The sequence below is a fragment of the Grus americana genome, chromosome 25 (genome assembly GCF_028858705.1).
Source record: "Grus americana isolate bGruAme1 chromosome 25, bGruAme1.mat, whole genome shotgun sequence".
Classification (NCBI taxonomy): domain Eukaryota; kingdom Metazoa; phylum Chordata; class Aves; order Gruiformes; family Gruidae; genus Grus; species Grus americana.
Window position 1 is genome coordinate 3,820,634 of NC_072876.1, and position 15,076 is coordinate 3,835,709.

A 15,076-nucleotide genomic window follows, 5' to 3' on the forward strand; every position below is an offset into this window, starting at 1 on the left:
TCCGCCTTTTAAGTCAATACAGTGCAATTGCAAACAGTGTGTTTGTCTGCTAATTATTGTCTGTGAAAACATATTTGTGAAAAAAAAAGAAAAAAAAGACAGGCTTTAGTAGAGTTTTAGTCCCACATGGGTATCTGCTTTCTATTTTTGTTATCATTTACTTGTAAGAGTGTGACTAGACTACCAGTTCTGTATTTTTAAAAAGAAAAAAAAAGGTAGGACTCTTTTTTAATACTGTACACACAAATGGCAAAGAATGAGAAAGCACTGAACTCAACTGCATCAAGCATTCATAAGTCTAACAGAGGTTTCTTGTAATGTATTCCCATGCTTTTTTTATTTTTGTTTTCTATATATAAATTTCTTTGCTAGCACTGGACATGCAACCCATTGTAAATAGTAGCCAAATAATGTCTGGATCTATACTTGATAATAATTAACCCTAGAGCCAAATATCTTGCATGGACAGAGAGGTATTTGGCTTTTTCACAGTCTTAGGGCTCCAGTTGTCTCATCAATGGCTTCTGGGTTGCACTGATTTTAGGGGTAGACTAGGTAAGCAATTTTAGTTCTCCAGTCCCAGCACAGGATCTACAGCATGCATCCACTTGAGAAGGGGGAGCAGTTACTGGAGTTTGGAAAACATTTGAAGTGTGGTACAGACAGCTTTTTTTTTTTTTTCTGCTTTTTTTTTGCAGTTCTACACTTAGTTTGGGAAAAGTTATGTACTTCTAGTCAACCAAAAACTGAAGTGACACTGTGTGGTACTGCCAAGAAGCTAATACTTCTAACTAAGCTGTGGTCAGTCCTAGCACCTCTTTCCGAGATCTTTCTAGGAATGATTTATTGTAAGGAAATACCTGGCCCTGAAACATAACTGATTTTTCCCCTCCCATGAGAAGAGTAACTTTTTTCTTCCATTCTGCCTCTCTCAAGTCCCCGTTTCACAACCGGTGCGATTCATGAAGGGCAGAGTGAGGAACAAAGTCACCCACCTTTTCACTTGTCATACACTCTGGCTAATTATTGTAGTCATGCACAAACGCCTCTTCAAAGCCCTGTACACCCCCACGAATGGCGACGCACCTAGCCCCCACCAGCTTGTAGATAATAAGGAATCATTTCAAGTCAAGTCCTGTTTGAACAGTGATTTTACCAACACTAGAATTAAAAACTACTCAAAGCATGTTTGAGGCTGATTCAGCAAAGGGATGACTTTTTTTTTAACATCTGTCATAATCTATCCTGATGTAATATTTATATACACATATACACACATACACATATAAATAAATACAGACACATACATGTATAGATAGATAAATAGACTTACATGCTGACTTAAACATATGAGCTAGCAATCCGCTTTGTTAGCACTCCTAACCTATTAGTCTATAGAGTGGACTCAGAGGGCTGATGCATTAACTCAATACCCTCCTTAGAAACCTACAACATTTTAGGAACATTAGGCTACGGCTAAGCCTTCAGCAGCTGCACCAGCTTATAGTCACGTATTCCAGTGCTGTAATATGTTACCCAAAACTATGTTTAGTCCTGGTTTAAATTATTAAAGTGCTCTGCCTTTGCTGCTTCCTGTAGGAGGTTATACTGCAGTTAATCTTACCATTATTGAGTTTTTCTTGGTATTTTAATTTAATCTTTGCTTTAATTTCATTATTTGTCATCACCTGAACACCCTCACCCTTGCAGATCAGAGGCCTTGCTCTCCACCACTTACCACCTTGCAACCTCATTTACACTGGCACAGAAAGAGGGTTAGATGCTACCGTGCTGACAGGGTACAGTGTTCCTTCCAACCCACAGGAGTAAACGATTACAGAGAGTCAGGGACTCCACATGGATTCTCGGTGCTGCCTTTCTTATTCCTGATTTACTGTGGAGTGGTAAACAAGCCACTTCATCTCTCTGCACCCATTTCTTTATCTGTAAATAGCAATCATGGCAGCCCTTGTCTAAAGTACTATTGGTGCATTTAATTGCTATCAATCAAGGCGCTCTTTGGGGAAAAAAAAACCCAAACATTTTTTAAAGGCGGGGGAGGAGGAAAGCCAGCCCTTGGGATTTCTGGCTGCCTGCTTGGGCTCAGATTGTAGAGACAGCCATAGCCTTTGTTCTCTTCCACAGAAGAGGAATCATTGTTATCCTTGCTCAAAAATACATGGCTTGCCTCTTCTACCATTAACTTAGCAGGTGCTGCCCCAAGCAGTCAGTACCTCACCACTGACTTTCAGAGGATAAAGACAGACAAAAATTAAGGAAGTTTGAGCCTAGAGGAACAGGGCTAAAAATATTTTTACTGGAAGCATTAGCTCCTGTTATACGCTGATTTGAAGTAGACTGAGTAATGCTTCCAAAAGCACTTGAAAATATGGTTGTACAAAACCTCCCTGGATTGCCCAACACAGCTACATCCTCGTTATGAGCGCACTGTGCATTCACTGAAACAGAGAAGCCAAGAATCTATCGCCATCGTATCAGTGGTTGGTAGGGCATAACATAGCATCCTTCAAAGGAAACGCAGGGAAGAAGAGAAAGCATTTGCACAGAAGAGCACAGGAACTGCACTACAGCCACTTATCCCTACAATAAAGGGAGGCAATTAGCTTTACTACACTGAAAGGCTCTCTATAATCTTTCAAGAGCAACTTACAAACCATTGCTGAGATAAGGCCAAGTCAATCCTGAAAATTCCTAGGCCAGAACTTTAACGGAAGGATTGGGACCATTCCTTCCAGCGGTCCCCAGTACTACCCTGTCTTACCAGCATCCCTCTCCCCTTCCCCAGGGCCACACACGTACACCGACACGGACACAAAAACCAGCACATACCCCTGCAGTCCTGGGCACTCCTGATGCATGTGGAAGTGGGCTTCTTCAGGTGTGGGTTACCTCCGCGAGGAGCAGCATCCAGAAACATAGGTAGGCTCTAGTCCTGCTACTTGTCCTAAAGGCAGGTGGTACAAAACAGACGGGTTAGCAAGACTGCTCCACAAAATGTCAAGAGTATGTTGGCAGTTCATTTTAAAAGCCTTCCTCCTCCCCCTAATTCCTTACAACTTTTTATAGTTTTAGAACAGTTCATTAAAAAAAAAAAAGATAAAAACAGATTGTTTGTACAAAAAGCAAGCAGAAGGGGATTATTTTTTCAGTCTTTCATAAAGCAATATCAAAAATATCAAAGGAACACCACCTTTTTCTGAGCATTTTATTTCCTTTCCAAAGCCTTTTCTGAGGGAAAAACATTTTCACAGATTTTCAACATATTCTATTAATAGATTTACTCTCTTCTCACCTGGCATTGGGCTGCTAATAGAAGGAATCACACCCAGTTGGCAAAGAATGATGAGAAATACCTTTCACATCTAGGCTTGATTTCCATCTACTCTTTTGAAAACCCACCTTTTACTTCCCTTTTCCTTAAAAATCTTAAGGACGTCCATAAAGAACAGGCCACAGATCACACACCTTGGTACGTAAAAATTAAAGAACTAAGAAAGGTAATCCGTCCTCTGCTAGCACAAGATCCTTCAGTGCAATATGCTGCATTGCTTTCTCTGGATTAGATTTAAAATTCTCCAAGGAAAAGACTCCCACCGCTTCCCTGGAGAGCTTTTTCCAGACTAATAGATCTCAATGTCAAGGATTCTCCCCTGCTGTTCAGCTATAATTCTTTCCTTATTTTTATCTCTCCTGCTGCCATTGTACTCCCTCGCACCATGTTAAATTACTCTCCTCTCCACATTGCAAGTTAGCTGCCCGCAAGCACAAAAGGAATATAAAACTTTCTACAGCAAATTCCTATCCCAGAGACTACTTTTGTCTGTCAAATAATTATCATTGTTAAAAGTGAACTGGGGAAAAGCTAAAATAAGTAATACAGATGGCTTTAGTGTGGAATAAAGTTAGTAGGTAATTCAAAATACATCCTTCTTTACAGTTACCAGAAATACTAAATTTGAATCAATGCTACTTGTTTAACCTGAAACAGTTGATAATATACTAGTATGGCAAACCAGCATTTATCGTTCTAGCATAGACAGCTTAAGGGGTGCGCATGAAAATCAGATTAATACCAGCTAAAGAAAGCAGTGTTTCTTCAAATAGTTTGCTTTTTTAAGTAAAGAGATTGTAAACACATTGTATCTTACATGTATTATAGAGCAAATTCCGTATATTAAAAATCCCACTGAATTTATGGGTTGCAAACATCCCTTGGATCCTGTAATATTTTTTCTATGTCAGACCATGGCAGAGTTGCAGAGTCAGCACTCACAGATGGCTCGCGAACATCGGCAGCTTCGAACTGAAGACTTTATTCTGCTTTTAAAGTTAGGTGAATAATACACCTTTTCCACGTAATTTACCAATCAAATTTATCTTGATTTTTTTAAAAAACCACTTATTTTTCTCCAACACTTTAAGCAACTGCACTAGATATATGACTTCAGAGCTCAAGTTTTTAGGCTTCACATTTAACGATGCCATAAACACTCTTCCTAATGGTTTTATCTTTCTAAAACTTTAAAAGCAAACACAAGGCAGCGTGCACATTGATTACAGCTAGGAATTAGCATCAGGAACCTGTGTTCTACTCCTGATTGTCTTGATGAATCACTAAGTGACCTCGAAGAAGTCATTTCACCTCTCTTTGCCAATTATACAAGCTGTATAGAATTTAATACCTCCTCTTTCAATAGTGAAGTTCAAATCATGAACACCTACAAAATACTACCATAGAGAACTCTTGAGAAAGCGTACCAGAAAAGTACCGCTACTTACGTTCAAAATGCAACAACTGTGCCAGAAAAACTTCAGGTGGATCAGTCAAAAGACCAGGTGACAAAGAGCTTGTGACAATTCCTTCCTGAGTTTTGGTCTCAGTCAATAGTCTGTTACTTTGTGTGTATACGTGTGCACGTGTTTCTTTTCATTTTGATTTGAACTAGTGCTAGTTACAGAAGTCACGCAGCTGTCTGGGTGAGAAGGTAACAACCATACCGAATGCTCTTCACCGTTCTGTTGCAACTACGACTGGGAGCTCCCACTGGCTCCTTGGACCAATGAAGTATCTTACAAAATGCGTGTGATGGTATATTTTTGATAAATCAGTAAGGCATTCCAATGCAATGGTGTTTTCTTTAGGAGTTTTATGTTATGAGAAGCTTTCAACCTTATTATTTTCTATTTTCGTACTATAAATGGGCTTTGCTTACGAACATCAGAGGACAGATACAAAGTGTACTGTATACAACTGCAGGTAGCTTCATTTGAGAACAACTTTCTAGAAGAACCAAGTTTCCTGTTGTCTTCTTTTGGAATTGTAGTGCATATGTTGAAACTTGTATATCATTTACAGTATTGAGTCTTGTGCCACTGCTGTACCTGATGTATCCAATCTGGATTAAACAGATTATGTGCCACAAATACCGAGATGATGCTGTAGATTTCTTCTCTCTGGGAGGTTCTTTTGGAGAACTTTGGGTGTTGGCCTAAGCCACTCGAGTTGCATTTAAATACTAATAACTCTCACTTAAGCAACCATTAATGAAAGCAGCAAGATGACTGAGATGTTATAGGAGAGCAATAATGCAGATACCTAAGTGCATCTCTTACGGTATCATCCTTTTGAACGTTAAGAGTTGCAAGAAAATTGATCTTGGAAACAAAATCATATTGTCTTGGCCTTTCCAAACTATGCAGATGCCATCCTGGCAAACCCCCTCCCTGGGGTAATTTGTTGTGACACAAAGGGAGTAAAGCAGGGAAAAAAGTACAGAAAGAAAAATACTTCTCCTAACGAGATTTACTATAGTTAAAGAGCACATCTTATGCCTTTCTTTTAAAAGGCGATTTCATCTTGGCAATTCCATTTAGGCTGAAGTCTTGCATTCTGTATTGCAGATACAGTCAGTTTGTTTCAACCACAGAACAAGTAGAGCTGATCCCATCTTAACCATATCAGAAAGTGCCACTCAAGAGGCACTTGTAAAAATTTTCAAAAATCTTTAAGCAGAAATTAAACTTACTTATTAGGTGACCACTAACACCCAGTGAGCGGAATAGAAGAGTTTGCAGCCCTTTTCTCTCTTGCAGCAAAGGCTGACACCCACTAGAGGCCACCATTGCCCCAGCTGCAGGAAAACCCCAAACCCACTCCCAGCAGGACAGCAGCCTTGCTTCCCCTATCTTGTGCTAAATTTCTAAGCCACTCATGAGCTAAATCAATCTTACAATTCTCCTGCACAGTGACGAGTCTGAATTGCGTGGTATAAAGTTTAGACCCACCATTCCACAGAAAGGTCAGAAGTGCTGGCAGGGACACCACAGGATTTGCACAGGGAATTTTGCAAGAACATTAGGAAGGCTCAGGCAGCAAGTGATTTACGTGAGCTGAGTGAAAACATACTGCCTTTCTCAAAATGAATTTGAAAGTTGCTGAAGGCGAGCAAACAAGCATCCCTGAAGACATCTGTTTCACCAAATACAAGGCGAGTCTCCTTGGAAGTACAGTTCATAGCAGGTAGGAAGCAGGGCTTTTACTAAGAAAATTCCATCCTTGCTCTGCTCAAGGAAAAAAAAACAAAAACAAACAAAAACAAACCACAAAACAACAGACTGTACCTGGTCTGGTGAACTTTGAGAAATCAAAAAAACTAGCTGAAGAAATCTGTCTCTCTGATCCCAAAACACACTAAAGGTAGAGGATGAAGTTTCAAAATCAGCGCGGAGTCATCCTAGGGTCAATACCCAAAGCCAGCCAGCACTCTCTTTTCCTGCTTCAGGACAGCTACATACAAAGCAGTGCAACCCAAACAGGAAACATCAGTTAGTTTTAGTACTAATAGGTAATTTCATTTCTAATTAAAGCTTTCCTAAGTGTGGCAAGTCTGATATTGCTGCACCCAGAGGGACAGACCAATTATGATTGCTGCACATTTTCTACATAATTAAACCATCCTCTACTGCACAGCTTGCCATACACCTAGCTATAGAAATGTTATTTATACAGTGTTAATTAACTGGATTTAAATTAGCAATACAGGCATGGGGACACAGGTTTTACTTTTGTCCCTTAACTGGTATACAATCAGTGCCTGGTGTTCAAGAGAGAATTACAGAAAATGGAATGATATCAAACTATAAACAGACTATGTAGTCTTACAGTGAAGTCATCTTCACCCAAAAGTCACAGAGAAGACAAGCCAAAAAAATAAAACTGGGCTTGGTTTGTATTTTCTCCTTACTGACATTTCTTACATGTAAGCAGCTGCCTTTTATCTTCATCGGTTTACTCTGGACTGTAAAGATTGCAACCGACCATCCAGCTGTCATTCATTTCCTTTTATTAACAACTTGTTGTAACACCATCACTAGAATGCACGTAAGACATTTACCTAGACACAGCTCACTTAAGAAAGACAACATTTTTCTTCAGTCTTAAGGAATGTCTATGTTTGTCAATGTACAGGTAGACCAGCACTTTTTTCACAGCTAATGTCCATTCATGGCTCCAACCAGCCTGTCCCTACCAGCAGCGTCACTCCATCAATCACCACTTTTCAGCAGCTCCTGAAGATAGACTGAGTTGACATGATAGGCACTCATCCAGTTAAACTGTCTGTAACTTCTCCTGTAGTGTGACACTGCAGCATAGTAGTTTTGCCATGCTTGGTAATAGGATTTCCAGTAGTTTTTGTACCTCCAAGCCTCATATGGAACACCATCATCCCAAGAGCTGCAGGAGCAGTCGTCTTCAGTTTTTCCCATGGAAGGACTAGGGAATTCATGGTAATGTTTTTTCTTTTGTTTAGCGTTTTGTTTCAGAACTTTCTTTTTCACTTGATTTTGCTTGGGGATTTGTGATAGCTCCTGAGGCTTCTCTGGTGTAGGACAGAAACCTTCGTGACTCCGACGCCTCGTGGGAACAGCATTTTTCTCCTGTGTATCTGAAAATGTTTCAAAGCATGAGTTATTGTCCCTGCTGTTGGAAGAAGCCCTGGAACTGTACGAATCATCACTGTCACCAGACAAAACACCGTTTGCTACCAGCTCTGTATTATGTTCCACCTCTTTCCACTCCATATCACCATTTCTGGGGAGCTCACACTGCTCTCCTGGGCCTGAATAGCTTCTTAAAATTTCAACCTCTCTCTCCAACCCTTCTTTAATGAAATACTCATAGTCTTCAACAAACGCTGAGAAGCTCCAGGGATTGTTCTGTTGGTTTTTGAAAGAAGACAAGCATGGAATTCTGGGAAGATTTTTTTTTAAGGTCTCCTCATTTGGAGTCTGAGTGTTACGTTGTCCATCCGTTCTGGAGATAGTTTTGAGTTGATTCCTGTGTTCTGGGTGGCAACTGGAAGTTTGGGGGTTTCTATTACCTTTTTCTCTATTTGCAGGATTTGTGCACTTTTTTATCTGCTTTTGTTTCAGAGAATTTTTTGGCCTTTCTGCAGAAGAGTTACCAGCTGGAAGGTTAGAAAGAGGCTGAGGTACCTCTGCAAAACTGTTTTGGCCAGGCTGCAGTACTGGTTCCTCTGGTCTAAGACACACAGTGTCAGAATTCACTGAAGCACCTGTATGTATAACAGGTTTGACTTCTACCTCCCCATCTTCAAATTGATCCATCATTCCAGGAGGGATAGGCTCTGCACAAAAGGGAAACAAGCAGGCACTCAGTTAAGTGCATCCCTCCCTCTAGAACTCAAACAAGTACCGAAGTAAAGCTATGAAAAACTGCAGATAAGATGTTAAGACATATTAAGTTAGGGCTACAAACCAACCCCTTCAATTCTTGAAAAAGCTCAAACAGCCAGAACATTTTCTTCCTGGGAGGCATCAAAAAGTTGGTCAAGACAAGCAGCACTGCATTACTTGTCACCTATTTTTCATATCCTACGTAACCAGGAAAAAATCAGAAATTATGTAAGGAGGCAAGTACTACATTTCTAGCAGAACAGCTTCTGGAAAAGCAAGGGCAGCAAATCTTTCCTTCTCCTACTGTCTTAGAGCCTGAGAAAGGCTTAATACTAGATTTCTGGAAATCCAAGTAGTTAGGTAGTTGCTTAAGCAACAGCTGGATGCCAAGTTCCTCTCCCTGTCTATAGGGCCTAGCTCGTTTTCTATTGCTTTGCACAACTGTGGCAGCTACACAAGCAGTCATAGCACAGAGTATGAAAAACCTGTACCAAAATGAATGCAACTTCAGCAGAGAAGATACACGTCAGTTCCCTGTGGACTTGTCTGAAGCTTTGAATAAACAGAAAACATCAAAAAACCTCAGTCATATTCATAGGACAGAGCGTACCTGGTAGAGGAAGAAGCTGCAGATTACATTTCTGAGCAATTTTCATCATGGTGTTTTCTTCCTCTCCGCGGCAGCAATATGTCACCGATAAGCCTAAAGTTCCTGTGATACACAACAGAGAGTGCAGTTACCTAACCAGGGCCAGGGAAGGTAGCACAAGCTCAAGAAATCCACATGACTCTCTTTACCAAAGCGCCCAGCTCTGCCAATACGATGCATGTACGTTTCCCAATCTACAGGTACATCCAGGTTGATAACCAGATTCACTTTTTCAGCATCAATTCCGCGAGATGTCTGAAGAAAATGGGAAGGAGAAAAGGGAATAGATAATTGAGTATGCTGAACAGATCTTTAAATACATACATTTGGGAGTAACTGCTCATACAATAACTTTCAGTTGTTACAATACACCATAAATCACCTACAATTTTCCAGTCAGTTTACAGTATAACATGTAAAATAGGCATATTGCATTAAAACTAGGGATCATTTTGCTTAAAAAAAAAAAAATTAACTCCGCAGCATGCAGTAATCTTTTCATGACAGGACCTCAAACAATCAGATGAAGAGAAAAATACATCAACCACAAAAAAGCCGAGAGCACCTCATACATAACCACTGCTGTATTTAAAGTTGTTTGGGATGTTACTATTGTGAGCATCACGTACTAGAGAAACAAACTATCCCTTCCCATAGTGCCTACCAAAGTAAACAACTCTACTCCTCTGAAATACCTATAAGCTTCTGCAAGCCAACAGATAAATTAAAAATTATTTTTGAACCAGACTGAGGAATAGGGGACAATTTCCAAGTTTCACAGTGAAAATAAGTTGCACACAGTGCTCAGGTCACGTACTTTATCAGTACATTTATGTTCTATTCAATTCCAAGTCAAATCTAATTCTCTGAAGTAACTTCATGAGCAATACTCATGTGTGCTACAGAGCGCTAACTCACCAAGTCTGTGGAAATCAGAACTCTACAGTGGAATTGCTTTAATTTAGCCATAGCATCAAGTCGTTGATTTTGATTCATGTTACCTAAAGACAAAAATTAGAAACAGATTATGTTCTTCAATTTTTTGTCCCTTAAGTTCTGGAAAATACTACTTTGTAAAACTGTAGATGAGATCAGAAATAAGGTTGAGAGAAACTTCCACAAACATCGGTTCCAAATGAATAAGCACGGAACGAATAAAAACTTGAAAATATGGAAATCCATTACAAAAATAATTCTTTTGCTTGTTTTTAAAGAGAAATCAATTATGCAGATAATTAACCCACTTGAACAACGCTGACTTTAGACAGATTTTACTTAAACACATAAGCCATGGAAAACACTGTTGAAGTAAAAAAATCAAGGTTTCTAAAAAGCTGATAATTGGCACCTCACGTTTACTATAGAGAAGCTAGAAATAAAAATATTAAAATTTAACATCTGCATTCTAAAGAAACACTGCTTCAATCTGCAAATGTAGGTAAACTTTCTCTTTACAAATAAGCCAATGCACTCATCTGGACAATCATAAAAATTACTCTTAAACAAATTTGAAAATAGTAAAGTTAATTGATATTTAACTTTTACACTGATTAAGTCCTAAAGACCTATGAAGGTTCAAATGCTATTCTTAGCTATTTAACCAGAGGCCACGCAAACCAAGATTTAAGACTAATTTTCCTATTTTAGGTCACATTTATGCAGAACTTCAATAGAATCAGAAAGTTTTGAATGGACTTACCCGAAATGCACTCAGCAGGAAAGCCTCTGGATGTTAGTATTTCAGCTAGATGTTGAGCCCTGACAACACAATGACAGCTGTAAATAAAACTGAAGACCTAACAACCCCTGTGCAGTTCTCAGACTGTTCTTTACAGCCAAGGATTACATTCCAAAACCATCACTTTCATTTTTATGTCTAGAGCAGTCACCTCACAGATGGAAAAGAACAACAGGATATCAGGTCTCACTGTACTCTAAATAGCGTATGAGTTACCGTCATGCTAAAGCATTCCTTTATTTTCCATATTTTGTACTGCATTCCTCTGGCTGTATTTCAGATCTGAAATTTGCATACTGCTTTGAGACCTTACAGAAGGTCTGTGTGAGTTTCTCCATCACTGGACGTTACAACCACTGCTTTCAATCATGCTGTTTACAGATTTTATTTCAAATGTATTACCTGCTATGCAAATTTGAGAAGACTAAGGCTTGATTAAATGGAATCTTGCTGAACAGCTCCTGCAGGTGCTGGGTTTTTTCCTCAAATGTTTTATGCGGAAGCGGGTGGGAATTCACAATCTTGTAATACTGTTTCAGCCCTGAGCATGAAACCAAATATACTATCAGATTAAGGGTTTCCATAAACACATGCACAGTAGTATGCTGCTGCCAACATCTGTAACTGCAACTAAAACAAAGACTTTAAATTTAAACAAGCACAGACACATGCCACATAAGAACCTTCAGGACAGGTTTTTCTTAAAAAGCTGGAATATTTTTTGAACAGATAGAAAAAAACCAGAAAGTTACATTTATCACTGAGGTTTTAAATACACTGGGAATAAATACTTCATTTCATACTTCATTTACTCTGTTCAACAAGGCTCAATGCTGGGTCCTGCACTTGGGTCACTACAGGCTTGGGGCAGAGTGGCTGGAAAGGACCTGGGGGTGTTGGTCCACGGCTAGCTGAATACAAGCCAGCAGTGTGCCCAGATGGCCAAGAAGGCCAACAGCATCCCGGCTTGTATCAGAAATAGTACAGCCAGCAGGACCAGGGCAGTGATCGTCCCCCTGTACTTGGCTCTGGTGAGGCCACACCTTTAACGCCATATACAGTTTTGGGCTCCTCAGTACAAGAAGGACATTGAGGTGCTGGAGCATGTCAAGAGAGGGGCAACGAAGTGGTGAAGGGTCTGGAGCACAAGTCTGATGAGGAGCGGCTGAGGGAACTGAGGTTGTTCAGCCTGGAGAAAAGGAGGCTGAGAGGAGACCTGATCACTCTCTACAACCACCTCAAAGGAGGCTGTAGCCAGGTGGGTGTTGGTCTCTTCTCTCAAGTAAGAGGTGATAGGACAAAAGGAAATGTCCTCAAGTTCTGCCAGGGGAGGCTTAGATTGGATATTAGGAAAAATTTATTCACCCAAAGGGTTGTCAAGCACTGAACAGGCTACCCAGGGAAGTGGTGGAGTCACCATCCCTGGAGGGATTTAAAAGACGCGTAGATGTGGTGCTTAGGGGGATGGTTTAGTGGTGGACTTGGCAGTGCTGGGTTAATGGTTGGACTTGATGGTGTTAAAGGTCTTTTCTGACCAAAAAAATGTTGTGATTCATAAAATAGTCAACTCACCTGTGAAGGGAAATTATGAAGAATCACAAATTCTAAAACCACATGTTTTGGTTTTAGTATACCCTTCTTATTCTATTTATTGATAACAACATCACTAAAAATGAACTTGTACTTACCAATGAGACTTGGATCAGTAGGGTTCAACCTCACAAACGTTGGCTCTCTCATGTACCTGGTCAAAGCATTAGCTAATGATTCAGGATAAGTAGCAGAAACAGCAAGCATCTGTTTATTGGCTGGCAGCGAAGAGTAAATCCAACTATGAGACAAAAAAAAGGGAATAACTAACAAATACGTATCTAATCTACTGATAAATGCACAAGATAAAATTCCATCTTACTTGATTTGCTCCTGAAAGCTGCCTTCTTCCAGAAGCTTGTCTGCTTCATCAAGAATGAAAAGCCGGATACTGGCTGTATTCAAGTAGTCCAACTCTATGAGCTGCTTTATTCGACCTACATACGAAGAAAAAAGGAAAGGGAAATTCAAAAATATTGAAAGGTTCTAATAATGAATTTTGTAAATTTTTAATATTAATTTTAATAAGCCTTTAAAAAAAGCACATTTGGAATAATCTCTCACCAAAAATACCTGGTCTAAATGTGTGTGGTACTGGCCTTTGAGACTATTCTGTATTACTAAAAAAATAAATCAACCTAGAAGTATAACACGGTATCCGACACCCAGCAAAGCTCCTCCATACCTGGGGAGCCAACCGCTATGTGGCACTTCTTTAGTCTGACTTTGTCCTGGTTCAAAGGAGTCCCACCGATGAAGACATGGCATTCCAAGCCTTCCATCTTTATTCCAATAGTTGTGATTACAGCATGAATCTGCACAGCAATCTCCCGCGTAGGAGCCAAGATCAGAATCTGTACAGGCCAAGGATAAAACGTGAAAGCTGCAGAATAGCTCCAAAGAGTAAAGCCCAGCGTCGAGTCATACTGATTTCAAATATTACATCTCACAGGCGACGATGCTGTTTACTTAAGAGCGATTCCCCCTCACAAAGCAAAGCCCCCCCCGGTACCGGTAAAGGCGGCCGGGCCAGCGCGCAGCAGCAACCGGAGCCCGGGGCTCACCTGCGTGGCGGGGCTCTCCAGCAGCACCGCGTCCAGGGCGATGGTGGAGAACACGCAGGTTTTGCCAGTGCCGGACTTGGCCTGCACGATGAGATCTGCAAAGAGCCGCCACAGAGATCACCGCAGGCTCCAGGGCGTCCCCGGCCCCCGCACCCGGCCCCGCACCCGGCCCGCCCGCTCACCCAGGCCGCAGCGCCCCAGCGGGATTGCCTTCAGCTGGACCGGTGACGGCCTGTGGAACCCCGCCGCCTCCAGCCCCGCCAGCACCGGCGCCGACAGCAGCAGCGACCCGAAGTCGGACGGGCCGCCGGGCACCAACACGTCGCGCGTGCGGAACCGTCCCTCAGCCACCACCGCCTCCGCGGGCGCCGCCATCTTGGGGGGGGGAGGGAGGAAGGAAAAGGCGGGACCGGCGCTTCGCGAGACGCGCCTTTAGCCCGCGCCGCGCACGCGCACTGGGCCGTCCCCGCAGCGCGCCGTGCCGCCAGGGGGCGCCGCAGCCGCCGAGGGGCTGTCGGGGCGGTGGCGCTGGGCGGGGGGGGCGCTCACCAGTATCGGCAGTTCCACCAGTTTGTGCCGGGAACTGGGGCCGGGACACCCCGGGCGTCTCCGCAGAGAGGCGTTATCCGCAGTTATCTGCAGAGAAGCAGCGAATGCTGATGGGCACGAACCAGCAATCCTTTAGGTGCAGAAAGAGAAACCTTTGCAGCTAAGCAGCTTTCATGTCCCGGGGTCGTTTGTTTTATGAAAGAGCACAAAAGTTTCAAGTTGGAAATGTCGCAGAGGACAAACCCTCTGTGTTACAGGAGCGGCAGTAAATCGGGGAGAGCTGGGGCTCTCGCCACAAGCTCCGAAACCGAGAGGTTTTAAGTGGAGCGTGAGCGTGCACGGCAAAGGGAAGCTGAGGCCCAGGCATGGCGGAGGGCGGCCCGAGCCCCCGGCAGGGCGATGGCGGGCACATGGCCGGTGGCCGCGGGAGGGAACGGGACAGGCAGGAGAGAGGAGGGAGCAGGGGGAAAGAGGGAGTCCTAAGAGGGAAGGAAAGGTCAGCGAAGGAATGATGGAGAAAGCTGCAAAAAAGGATGAGGAGGACAAAATCGGTTGTGTTGGCAAAACAGCGTCGACGAGCTTGCTGACCGTCGGTGCCCGACGTATCTTTATCTCCGTGAGTTCGGAGAGAAAGCAGTCGCCACTAATCTCTCAGCTGTCCTACTGTAAGGAAACAGCGGGGACGTTTTGTCTGGACCCCTCGATGTTCAGCCCTCCTCCCGCCGTCCTCAGGATAGAGAGGAGTTTCTCGTCAGATGCTCTGTGTCT

General features: G+C 42.2%; 1 protein-coding gene across 3 annotated transcripts; it reads right to left on the reverse strand.

Moving 5' to 3' along the window:
• Nucleotides 1–83: 83 nt before the first annotated feature.
• On the reverse strand, nucleotides 84–14,142 carry DDX20 (DEAD-box helicase 20). Of its 3 annotated transcripts, none has more exons than XR_008574133.1 (13): nucleotides 13,942–14,142; nucleotides 13,760–13,854; nucleotides 13,381–13,549; nucleotides 13,018–13,132; nucleotides 12,794–12,936; nucleotides 11,508–11,646; nucleotides 11,067–11,125; nucleotides 10,286–10,368; nucleotides 9,517–9,622; nucleotides 9,329–9,430; nucleotides 7,416–8,669; nucleotides 6,643–6,808; nucleotides 84–2,965 (listed from the first exon to the last, which is right to left on the reverse strand). XR_008574133.1 is itself a non-coding variant. In XM_054803533.1 (11 exons), exons 1-11 carry the CDS (start codon nucleotides 14,132–14,134, stop codon nucleotides 7,567–7,569), a joined length of 2,307 nt encoding a protein of 768 aa, XP_054659508.1. In that variant the 5' UTR covers nucleotides 14,135–14,142; the 3' UTR covers nucleotides 7,348–7,566. The 3 variants fall into 3 exon arrangements, 1 of the variants encoding a protein (XP_054659508.1); XR_008574134.1 differs by having other exon boundaries at nucleotides 1,859–1,894; nucleotides 2,851–6,808; XM_054803533.1 differs by lacking the exons at nucleotides 84–2,965; nucleotides 6,643–6,808 and having other exon boundaries at nucleotides 7,348–8,669.
• Nucleotides 14,143–15,076: the final 934 nt, after the last annotated feature.